General features: G+C 45.3%; 1 protein-coding gene across 1 annotated transcript; it reads left to right on the forward strand.

The window, feature by feature from the left end:
* The first annotated feature begins 4,264 nt into the window (after positions 1-4,264).
* On the forward strand, positions 4,265-9,422 carry LOC110509009 (uncharacterized). Its single transcript, XM_021589943.3, has 7 exons — positions 4,265-4,674; positions 4,901-5,074; positions 5,195-5,313; positions 5,394-5,559; positions 5,677-5,792; positions 5,885-9,244; positions 9,334-9,422. The coding sequence occupies exons 1-7, from the start codon at positions 4,308-4,310 to the stop codon at positions 9,361-9,363; spliced, it is 4,332 nt and encodes a 1,443-aa protein (XP_021445618.3). The 5' UTR covers positions 4,265-4,307; the 3' UTR covers positions 9,364-9,422.
* The last annotated feature ends 2,454 nt before the right edge of the window (positions 9,423-11,876 follow it).

Below are 11,876 nucleotides of genomic sequence, written 5' to 3' on the forward strand. Positions count from 1 at the left end.
CCCTGTGTGTTCTTGGTTTATTAACTGATTTCAATTCTGTAGTTGAGTTATTTAATTAAACTGATCTTTATGGTAAAAATGCTGCAACAATACAGTAGGAGATGTGGGAAAACGTGTTGACACCCTACAATATATGCCATATTTAGACAGGCAGCCCAATTCTGATCTTTCTCCGCTAATTGATATTTACCAATAATTGGGCAAAAGATCAGAATTAGGCTGCCTGTGTAAACGCAGCCATAGTTAGCGGTTTCCTGCTCAGACGTTGCATCAACCAATGGTTGCGTTCCTTGTCATCGACTGGGGTCGAGCACCACATTGCTAGAACATAATGTGACCGTTCCTCTGCTCAGGCTTTGCTGACTCCTTACCGATCTTACAATTCCTGGATAGGTATTTTACGTACAACTAATCACATACACTATATACAAAAGTATGTGGACAGCCCTTCAAAATAGTTTATTCAGCTATTTCAGCCACACCCTTTGCTGACAGGTGTACAAAATTGATCACACAGTCATGCAATCTCCATAGACCAACACTGGCAGTAGAATTGCCTTACTGAAGAGCTTAGTGATTTAACGTGGCACTGTCCTAGGGCGCCACCTTTCCAACAAGTCAATTCATTAAATTTCTGCTCTGCTAGAGCTGCCACGCTCAACTGTAAGTTTTGTTATTATGAAGTGGAAACGTCTCGTAGCAACAGCTGCGAAGTTGTAGGCCACACAAGCTAAAAGAACGGGATCGTCCTCGGTTGCAACACTCACTACCGAGTTCCAAACGGCCTCTGGAAGCAATGTCAGCACAAGAGCTGTTAGTCGGGAGCTTCTTGAAATGGGTTTCCGTGGCCGAGCTGCCGCACACAAGCGTAAGACTACCATGCACAATGCCATGCGTCTGCTGGAGTGGTGTGAAGCTCACCGCCAGTGGACCCTGGCGCTGTGGAAATTAGCTCTGTCCCGGCCATTATTATGAGGCGTTCTCCCCTCAGCAGCCTTCTGTGCACTCGACCACTGTTTCCCAAACTAGATGCTGTGTTTACATTGGCAGTCAAATTCTGATATTTTACCACTTATTGGTCGTTTTGACCAATCCGATCAGCTCTTTTGACAATAATTGGGCTGCCTGTGTAAACACAGCGTGAGAGGATTTTATCGTATAATGCTGCTTTCATTAAAAAAAAGTGGGTAGGTTGTATTTACCACATACGACTGGGAAGAATCCACTTGATTTTTTTCCAGAGTTCCCAGTTGTCTTGAAAGTACAATATACACTATATGGGCAATCTGTGCCTGATGGCACAGTCGATAACGTGGCAGCAACCATTGGTTTATGCATGCAACGTTTGAGCAGGGGAACATGATCGCTGCTTACACCTGTCAATCTCAGTGCATATAGTGGGCGCATTTCTCTGTCTAGACATTGCAGATGAATGCCAGAGGTATACTACAAGGCAGGATTATGGAGGTAGCCAGCTAACTTGTCTAAATATTCTGTTAACTTTTTATTTTGTAGAAATAAACTTGGGTCTAATTCAATTTAAGAAATGAAAATACACTTTCTGTTTAGCTTTTTTTTACAGTGCCTTCAGAAAATGTTCAGGACCCATTGTCTTTTCACATTGTTACGTTACAGCCTTATTCTAAAATTGATGAAATAAAACACTTCCCTTATCAATCTGCACACAAAACCCCATAATGACAAAGCAAAAACAGTTTTTTTTTTAAATTGTGGCAATTTTAAAAATTGTATTATTATAAAAGAAATACCTTATTTACGTAAGTATTCAGACCCTTTGCTATGAGACTCAAAATTGAGCTCAGGTGCATCCTGTGTCCATTGATCATCCTTGAGATGTTTCTACAACTTTATTGGAGTCCACCTGTGGTAAATTCAATGGATTGGACATGATTTGGAAAGGCGCAAACCTGTCTATATAAGGTCCAACAGTTGACAGTGAATGTCAAAGGAATTGTCTGTAGACCTCCGAGACATGATTGTATCGAGGCACAGATCTGGGGAAGGGTACCAAAATATTTTCTGCAGCAATGAAGGTCCCCAAGAACACAGTGGCCTCCATCATTCTTAAATGGAAGAAGTTTGGAACCACCAAGACTCTTCCTAGAGCTGGCCGCTGGGACAAACTGAGCAATCAGGGGAGAAGGGCCTCGATCAGGGAGGTGGACAAGAACCCGATGGTCACTCTGACAGAGCTCCAGAGTTCCTCTGTGGAGATGGGAGAACCTTCCAGAAGGACAACCATCTCTGCAGCACTCTACCAATCAGGCCTTTAATGTAGAGTAGCCAGACAGAAGCCACTCCTCAGTAAAAGGCATATGACAGCCCGCTTGGAGTTTGCCAAAAGGCACCTAAAGACTCTCAGACCATGAGAAACAAGATTCTCTGGTCTGATGAAACCAAGATTGAACTCTTTGGCCTGAATGCCAAGTGTCACGTCTGGATTAAGCCTGGCACTATCCTTACAGTGAAACAGGGTGGTGGCAGCATCATGCTGTGGGGATATTTTTCAGCAGCAGGGACTGGGAGACTAGTCAGGATCGAGGCAAAGATGAACAGAGAAAAGTACAGAGATCCTTGATGAATACCTGCTCCATACCGCTCAGTACCTCAGACTGGGGCGAAGGTTCACCTTCCAACAGGACAACGACCCTAAGCAAACAGCCAAGAGAACGCAGGAGTAGCTTCGGGACTATCGAACATCTCTGGAGAGACCTGAAAATAACTGTGCAGCGACGCTCCCCATCCAACCTGACAAAGCTTGAGAGGATCTGTAGAGAAGAATGTTAGACACTCCCCAAATACAGGTGTGCCAAGCTTGTAGCGTCATACCCAGGAAGATGTGAGGGTGTAATTTTTCGATTTGGGGCCATTGTCTTCAAAAGGTTACCACAAACAGATGGTGGGTAGAAATTTGGTGGTTTGGTGGGTAGAAACTTGGTGGTAGGTGGGTAGAGACTTAGTGGTAGGTGGGTTGCCTACTGTACTTGGCAGATCCTATGGAGTGTAGACCATTGAAGAGTGGACTAGATATGAGGGTGCAGAGTGGTTGTGTAATTTACCAGCCTTGTGAAGTGTGGACCAGTAGGAATGAGGGAGGAGGTTGCTGGACAGATGCAGTTCAGGGCCAACATGGCATACTTGAATTCCTCCTCACACACTACATGATCTGGGGAAACGGAGAAGAACAAGATTTGATGACGTTTTAAAAAGAGTTACAGAGATGAGACATAACCACTTGTCCATCCAAACTTTTTATGTAAGTAAAGTACATGTCAGATAAAAAAAAATATCACGACAGGCCTGATTTAAATTTGTCTGTAAACATTTTCAAATGGCGACAAAACAAAATACGATAGACAAGGTGATAACTTTTGGGTAAAATTCAATATGCAGGAAATGGCGGTGAAACCGCGTTAATGCGCAAATATTGATATAATAACTGTCGTATTGAAGTAAACGCGATATGTTGTGGCAAAATGTGTACTATGTCATCACCCTTAGCTGGAAAGAAGCATCAATCTCATCACCGTTTAATCTGCAGCCGAATACACTGCATGCTTTCCAGAGTCGTAGTGGGAGGACCACACAACGTATCATCACGACCCCAAATTGTAACGACCCTGGGTTTATAAGCGTGGAAATCGACTTTGCCGCTTGAGCATGCTTCTGCGGCACAGTCGATAGTGCGCCGGACCTTGGGCTAGAAGGTCGAGGGTTCGAGACCTGCTCCCTGCTGTTTCATTACATTATATACAATGTTTTTCCATAAAGTCTTTCCCACCGCAATATCTCGCATAATTAAATGTACAGACAAAAAGATCCCATCATGTCTAGCGTATTTTTGTTTTGTCGACATTTGGAAAGTTTACCGAAAAATGTGCTGTTCCCATCAGGCCGGCAACATGCACTTTAATCGCATGAAAAGGTTGGATGGAAACCTGGTTATAGATGGAAAATATTCTAAGAGTACACGTCAATCAACCAAATACGACTAATTGATCACAGCTGCATATCATCACAGTTGCGTTCAATTTGGACGCAATGTTCAGATAGAAATGTAGGCAGTAATGTAGAATATACATATGTCTCTCATGTAGAATACGGAATCATGTCAGCTCAGAACAAGACATTTCTGTCTGCATCGTTCTGAATGTCGCACCCTCGTGAAGGTGACGTGGGTCATTTGATTAGAGACACCTGTGAGTGGGAGGTCTGAAGTCTAATTGGTCGGTAATCAAATTCAGCCTCTGGCGGCAGTGAGTGAAGGAAACTCTTTCAGCACACTGATGTGGTGGTCTTGTGTGTTTGTGAAACGCGATTTTAGTCCGATGGCATGGAAGGCAAAAGGGGAGCGTCTCTCTTTAATATGTTTAGGGCTAGTTGTGGTAGTATTGACCTCCTTTGGTCAGTGCGCTGCAGTAACACAAACAAGATCGTCAAAATCCTCCATTGTCCTGGGACCCCATTTGAAGGGGGATCTTCTTAACAATGGTAAAGAGGAGCAGTCTACAGGTGCTGTGCGATTTGGAAGGCTTATACTTGGACGTTATGTCAAACCAAGAAATGAGAGTTTTTCTACTGATGAACATACTGTCTCCAAAGTCCGATCCTCCAATGGTTCACTGGATGATGCTGACTACCAGTCTGACATGGGTATGTATTCTCTAACTTTTTATTATGCTAATTTTGTTTCCATTTGTAGGAATGTTTGACTTAACAACAATTAGTTGCACCTTCCAGTGTAAATGGAATTATTTGGTCCGAACAATGCTGTTGGACTCTTAGTCCTGTGAATGGCTTTAGGTTGTAGGGCAATACTACTATGTTAAGAATGGACTACCATTGGTGTAGTTAACTTAAGTTGTCTTCTACTTTAAAGGTTGGGAACCTAAGCAGCTGGGAGGACATGTTTATGGCACAATTAGGCCAAGTAGTCCAGTGGTGGAAAGTCTCTTGCAGATGGAACCAAGTGTTGAGTGTGTTGGCGACTCCATGAAACTAAAGGTCCATGACACAGGCTCTGCACCAGGCTCTCTCTTTTCTGTGGACCGAGGCAAGTATCCAGCTGTTATCCTGATATTTAAGTTATTTGAAAGCTGTAGAAGTTAGATGTCATTTGTTGTGTTTACTGGGTAACAAATTTCCTTTCTCTTGCTGTTACAATGTTTTGCAGGAAATCAGTCTCCCCTGCCTCTGTCACAGTTGCCCACAAACTGTGGTCATTCCATCAGCACCACTCACCAGGATTGGATTTTCATTGCAATCTATAATGGCTGTTATGTCACACTGGAGGTTGGAAGTCATTCAAATTGTTCCTGTTTTATTGTGAATTTTAACAATTTCCAAGATTAACTTTAAATGTAATCTTGCAGGATGGTAATTATGTTCTGCCTTTGCGTTGGTGGGGATTGCCAATTAAAATGTCCTGCCCTGCCAAAAAACCCTTTAAGCCCAACCCTCCTACTGTTTCCTGTTACCCTGAGGGCATGGTGGTGAAAATTGAAGGGGGCACCTCTGCCAAGGATCTCAGGGTCAAGTGTAAGTCATTTACATAAGTCTCAATCCTTGTGCATTCTCTCAAGAGGAACACGTGCAAGTTGGATAAGTACATTTGTGACTGTATGCTTTAATTTCGACTCTATTCCACTCTTCCAGTCAAAGGACACTGGCAGCCGTTGATGAGCGTTTCGCCCCATTGTGGCTACAGTGTGGTAGCTCATCTAGAAGCTGTGACCATTTCTGCTCATTATGAACCCTGTGTGGAACCTAAGGTCTGAATTGTCAGTTGTGTTAATATTGTCCTTGCTGGTTTTGAAGGACATGGGTCAATGATTTGATTCAAATGTTAATTTCTTTATTGCAGGATGGGATGTTCACCCTTGAACTTGCTGGCGAGGGGGAGGTTAAAGTGTCCTGTCCTAGTCCTGTTGACCAGTCTTTCCCTCGCCCCAATTACCCCCAAACCCCTGTGTTTCCGGTTCCTCCCACCATTGCGCTTCAACCAAGTCCAATGTTTCCTCCTCAGCCTACTTCACCCCCTAAACCCCAGGCTCCACTGCATCCTTACTACACAAAGCCTGCTGAGAAGCCAAAACCTGCTACTCTGCCTCCTGGTAACCCTCAGTATTACTTTTCCTTCTACCCTCTGCCTGCAACTCCTCCCCCTGCTACCAAAGTTCCTCAGGGCCATGAACAACATCCTGACTACCGACATCCCAAGCCTGTAACTAGCTCTCCACCTAATGACCCCCAGCCTCCTTGGTATTCCGAGTCCTTCTACCCTCGACCAGCCAAGCCTGTAACTAGCTCTCTACCTAATGACCCCCAGCCTCCTTGGTATTCCGAGTCCTTCTACCCTCGACCAGCCAAGCCTGTAACTAGCTCTCCACCTAAAGACCTCCAGCCTCCTTGGTATTCAGAGTCCTTCTACCCTCGGCCAGCTGAGTCAGTTACTCGTATGCCTGGCGAACTTCCCCCTGCAACAGAAGCTCCAAATGACAAGGTGTACTATCCTTACGACCGATATCCTTATGACCCTCAGCCAGCCAAGCCTGTAACTCATCCTCCTGTGACTCAAAGGCCTGCTACTGAAAAGCCAACATCTCCACTGCATCCTTACTACACAGAACCTGCTACGCATCCTCCTGTGAACACTCAGTATTACTTTTCCTTCTACCCTCTGCCTGCAACTCCTCCCCCTGCTACCAAAGTTCCTCAGGGCCATGAACAACATCCTGACTACCGACATCCCAAACCTATAACTGGTTCTCCCCCTGAAGACTACCAAATTCCTTGGGATTCCTTTGACCCTCAACCATTTAAGCCTGCTACGTATCCTGTGACTCCAAAGCCTACACCTGCCATGCTTCCCCCTGCTACTGAAAAGCCAACAGCTCCACTGCGTCCTTATTACCCAAAACCTGATACTCTGCCTCCTGGGAACCCTCAGTATTACTTTTCATTCTACCCTCTGCCTGCTAAGCCTGTAACTCCTCCCCCTCAAGTGTCTACTCCTGCTACCAAAGCTCCTCAGGGCCATGTGCAGCGTTTTTACTACCCACATCCTCTCTATCCACCACATCCCAAGCCTGTAACTGGCTCTCCCCCTAAAGACCCCCAAATTCCTTGGAATTCCTTTGACCCTCAACCATTTAAGCCTGCTACGTATCCTGTGACTCCAAAGCCTACACCTGCCATGCTTCCCCCTGCTACTGAAAAGCCAACAGCTCCACTGAATCCCTACTACCCACATCACTACCAACAGTTCTACCCTGAGCCAGCTAAGCCCATTACAATCCCACTTAGGCCTGCAACTCAAACACCAGAACAAACGCCACTTGTAGTCCACACATGGATACCTGCTCCTCAACAACCTAGTCGTCCAAGAACTACTCAAGCACCTCCAACTGTGTCTCCTAGTTCACCTCAGCCAGGTGACTCTTATCCACCACATCCTGGGTATTGTCCTGCAGTCTGCCCTACTGGTTTCTTGACCTGCTGCCCCATGCCCATATCTTTCCATCAACACCACCACAACCATTTTGGCCCTGTAACATCCAAGGATAGTGGTATCATTCCTGCTTACCCTTTCAAACATACATCTGACCTGTTCAATTATGCTTCAGTTTCTGGACCTACCCAAGCCACTACAACCCCACAACCTATAACGGTTCAGACCGTTGCCCCCACTAAAATGACCTTGACTGGTTTCCATGACTACTGGAGTCAGCATGGAATGAGGTTTTCGGCTTCGTATGCCCAAGCACCTAGTGATGCCAACAAGCCCTCAGAACCCCAACGTCCAAAGCAATCACATTTTCAGCCTTACAACCCACAGCAGCCAATGCGCCCATATTTTGAAGCACCTGCCAGTGACTCCAACAAACCAATGGCACAGCAACAACCAATTCAGCCATATCTGCCCCATAACCTACAGCGGCTTATGCATGCATATCCTCTGCCATACAACCCACAAGGTCCAGTACAGCCACATGGCCAAGCACCTGTTTATTCTAACAAGCCCTTGGAACTTGAGCGACCTGCCAGTGATCCAAGTAAACCATCTGAACCTCAATCGCTGTCTAGTGACCTCAACAAGCCCTTAAAACCCCAACCTTCAAAGTGGCCACATTATCCTTTCAGACCTCCAATGTGGTATGACCCTGACATGTTCTACGCATCCAAGCCTCTGCTGCAACCACACCACCAAACCCAACTGTCTGAATCTGCAATGCAGATGCATAGCACACGTGAACAACTGAGTCCTCCAGAACATCCGCTTCAGCCTCCAAGACCAGTCAAGGAACTGGGTGGCTCCCTTCCCATTAATTCGAAGGGTATCTCTAGCCTTCAGCAACGAAACCCCTCAGGCCATCAAATGCCTACCCATTACGGCTCATTGCCAATATATTATGCTGGTGCCAAACCATCCTACCCCCAGAAACCTGCAGCCAAGCCTTCTGGTAAACCCTCCAGACCTGAATTTCCAGAGTCATTTGAACACTATTGGAAGCCCATTGTGCCACTAGGGCCTAACGAAGGGTTCCGAGGTTCTTACCCGGCCCAGTCCGCAGGAGGTTCTTACCCGGCCCAGTCCGCAGGAGGTTCTTACCCGGCCCAGTCCGCAGGAGGTTCTTACCCGGCCCAGTCCGCAGGAGGTTCTTACCCGGCCCAGTCCGCAGGAGGTTCTTACCCGGCCCAGTCCGCAGGAGGTTCTTACCCGGCCCAGTCCGCAGGAGGTTCTTACCCGGCCCAGTCCGCAGGAGGTTCTTACCCGGCCCAGTCCGCAGGAGGTTCTTACCCGGCCCAGTCCGCAGGAGGTTCTTACCCGGCCCAGTCCGCAGGAGGTTCTTACCCGGCCCAGTCCGCAGGAGGTTCTTACCCGGCCCAGTCCGCAGGAGGTTCTTACCCGGCCCAGTCCGCAGGAGGTTCTTACCCGGCCCAGTCCGCAGGAGGTTCTTACCCGGCCCAGTCCGCAGGAGGTTCTTACCCGGCCCAGTCCGCAGGAGGTTCTTACCCGGCCCAGTCCGCAGGAGGTTCTTACCCGGCCCAGTCCGCAGGAGGTTCTTACCCGGCCCAGTCCGCAGGAGGTTCTTACCCGGCCCAGTCCGCAGGAGGTTCTTACCCGGCCCAGTCCGCAGGAGGTTCTTACCCGGCCCAGTCCGCAGGAGGTTCTTACCCGGCCCAGTCCGCAGGAGGTTCTTACCATTTAGTTAGCGGCCGGGTAAGTAATTTTGTCCTTCAGTCAACTACGGAGAAACGTTTTAAGTCTTTAATTGAACAGTGGACTTAACATGCATTTGTCTTTTTCAGGATGCTCAACCCTTCTCATCCTTCAGTTAATGGTGCTGATGCCGACCCAGAAGCGGTCATGTTTTCCCAATAAAGTAATTAACTGACAATTGCGCCACATTGTTTCCCTTAATTGCATGTTAAATTGAGGTGTTTTAAGAAATGTTTTAGCCAGGTGTGATTAACACTTGTCTTGTAAACCAGAAGGCATCATTTCCACACCACTTTTTTCCCAGTCAATGTCACCCACAAACTTAAATTCTAAAACTGATCCTAGTTTAGTAACAATATCAGACCATCGCTCCGGAAGCTATTTCAGATTACTGCCAGTGTTTCAGCAATGTTCTTCCACTCAAATATGGTGAAAGCCTCCCATCTAGTGCTCAAATTGAAAAATAGTTAAGCTTTTCATGTGACTGGGTTCAATTGGTTGCATGCTACTGATCTCAACTGAGTTTATTTGCTATTGAATGTGAACCATTACTCACAGTGCGTCAACTTCTATCCTGCCACTTTGAAGTCTACTGCATTTTGCTAGCATCCCACTCAGACTGCACATGCATTTGGTGGCAAAACATTGTCACCCATTATCCTCAATGTAATCACTCATTTGTGCATGTCTAGAGTGAACTACAAATCTTTTCTGCAGTGTTAAGAAATACTGAGGGATTTTTTTTATTTAACACTGCAACAATTGAATTAGTTGTTCACGGAGTTGTGTATGGGGTTGTGGCTTGTTCACTATTGGGTTACAATACGACCTCAGCCAACAAATACTGTTGACCTGGTTGTCTACCATATTCTCTGAACAGTGCTAGAAAGTACAATCCTAAAAAGAGGCAGCACGGCTTTTGAGTCCCTTATCAAAGCAACTTACGACTTAGTAGTTGGTCGGGGTTAGATGGTGTCTAACAGGTGTAACTGATTCCCCCTGTAGCTCAGCTGGTAGCGCATGGTGTTGCCGGGACAGTGGGTTTGATTCCTGGCATCACTTATATAAACTGTATCCACGCATGACAGTCGTTGGCTAAAAACGGGTTTCTGTGCCAATGCACCACAAGCAATTAACAAAACAGACTTTGGGCCCTCCAAAATCATGGTTTGGGTTTTCAAAACACTGTCCATCTCAACAAACAAAATACATCTCATGCTACCTTGTATGCTTACCCAGAATTGAAGGCATGGCTTGACAATCTCAATGTCATTAAACTTAATGTCTTGTAATGTCTCTTTCCATTCATCAATTGGCCGGTGCACTTAGGATTGATTGCTAAAGTCAGGGACTTATTTCTGATTCCTATTTTTATACATCAATATATACAATTAGTATAAAGTACTTTAAAGTATTTGGGGGGGGTATCTGTACTTTATTAGTATATTTGACTTTCCTAAAGAACACAATTTAACTCCATACTGTTTCCCTGACACCAAAAATTACTCATTTCAAATGCTTAGCAAGACAGGAAACTGGTCCAATTCACACACTTATCAAGAGGTCATCCTTACCTGATCAGGCGGATTATCTAAACACAAATGCTTCATTTGTAAATTGTCTGAGTTTTTGGGGTGTGTCACTAGCTACCCGTAAATTAAAACAAGATTGTGCCGTCTGGCTTGCTTAATATAAGGATTTTTGATACTTAGTGCCTTTGGATAGTATGCAGATTATTACTTTCATCACATTCCCAGTGGGTCAGAAGTTCACTAACACTCAATTAGTATTTGGTAGCATTGCCTTTAAATTGTTTAACTTGGGTCAAAAGTTTTAGGTAGCCTTCCACAAGCTTCTCACAATAAGTTCGGTGAATTTTGGCAAATTCCTCCTGACAGAGCTGGTGTAACTGAGTCAGGTTTGTAGGCCTTCTTGCTCGCACACGCTTTTTCAGTTTTGCCCACAAATGTTCTATAGGATTGAGGTCAGGGCTTTATGATGGCCACTCCAATACCTGGACTTTTGTCCTTAAACCATTTTGCCACGACTTTGGAAGTATGCTTGGGGTTGTTGTCCATTTGGAAGACCCATTTGCGACTAAGCTTTAACTTCCTGACTGATGTCTTGAGATGTTGCTTCAATATATCCACGTCATTTTCCTATCTAATGATGCCATCTTTTTGTGAAGTGCACCAGTCTCTCCTGCAGCAAAGCACCCCCACAACGTGATGCTTCCACTCCTGTGCTTCACGGTTGGGATGGTGTTCTTTGGCTTGCAAGCCTCCCCCATTTTCCTCCAAACATAACGATGGTCATTATGGCCGAACAGTTCTATTTGTGTTTAATCAGACCAGAGGACATTTCTCCAAAAAGTACAAGCTTTGTCCCCATGTGCAGTTGCAAACCGTGGTCTGGCTTTTTTATGGTCGTTTTGGAGCAGTGGCTTCTTCCTTGCTGAGTGGCCTTTATGGTTATGTCGATTATAGAACTTGTTTTTTTTTTTTTTTTTGATATACATACTTTAATTGTAACTTTTTTTGGAATTAAAATGATATATATATATATATATATATATATACTGCTCAAAAAAATAAAGGGAACACTTAAACAACACAATGTAACTCCAAGTCAA

This window comes from Oncorhynchus mykiss, chromosome 28 (assembly GCF_057628025.1).
Source record: "Oncorhynchus mykiss isolate SJ-2025 chromosome 28, ASM5762802v1, whole genome shotgun sequence".
In the NCBI taxonomy this organism is placed as follows: domain Eukaryota; kingdom Metazoa; phylum Chordata; class Actinopteri; order Salmoniformes; family Salmonidae; genus Oncorhynchus; species Oncorhynchus mykiss.

Coding starts and splice junctions, on each gene's coding strand:
- LOC110509009 (XM_021589943.3), top strand. CDS start 4,308: ATGTGGTGGTCTTGTGTGTTTGTGAAACGCGATTTTAGTCCGATGGCA. Junction 5,793..5,884: donor AACCCTGTGTGGAACCTAAG/GTCTGAATTGTC, acceptor TCTTTATTGCAG/GATGGGATGTTCACCCTTGA. Junction 9,245..9,333: donor ACCATTTAGTTAGCGGCCGG/GTAAGTAATTTT, acceptor TGTCTTTTTCAG/GATGCTCAACCCTTCTCATC.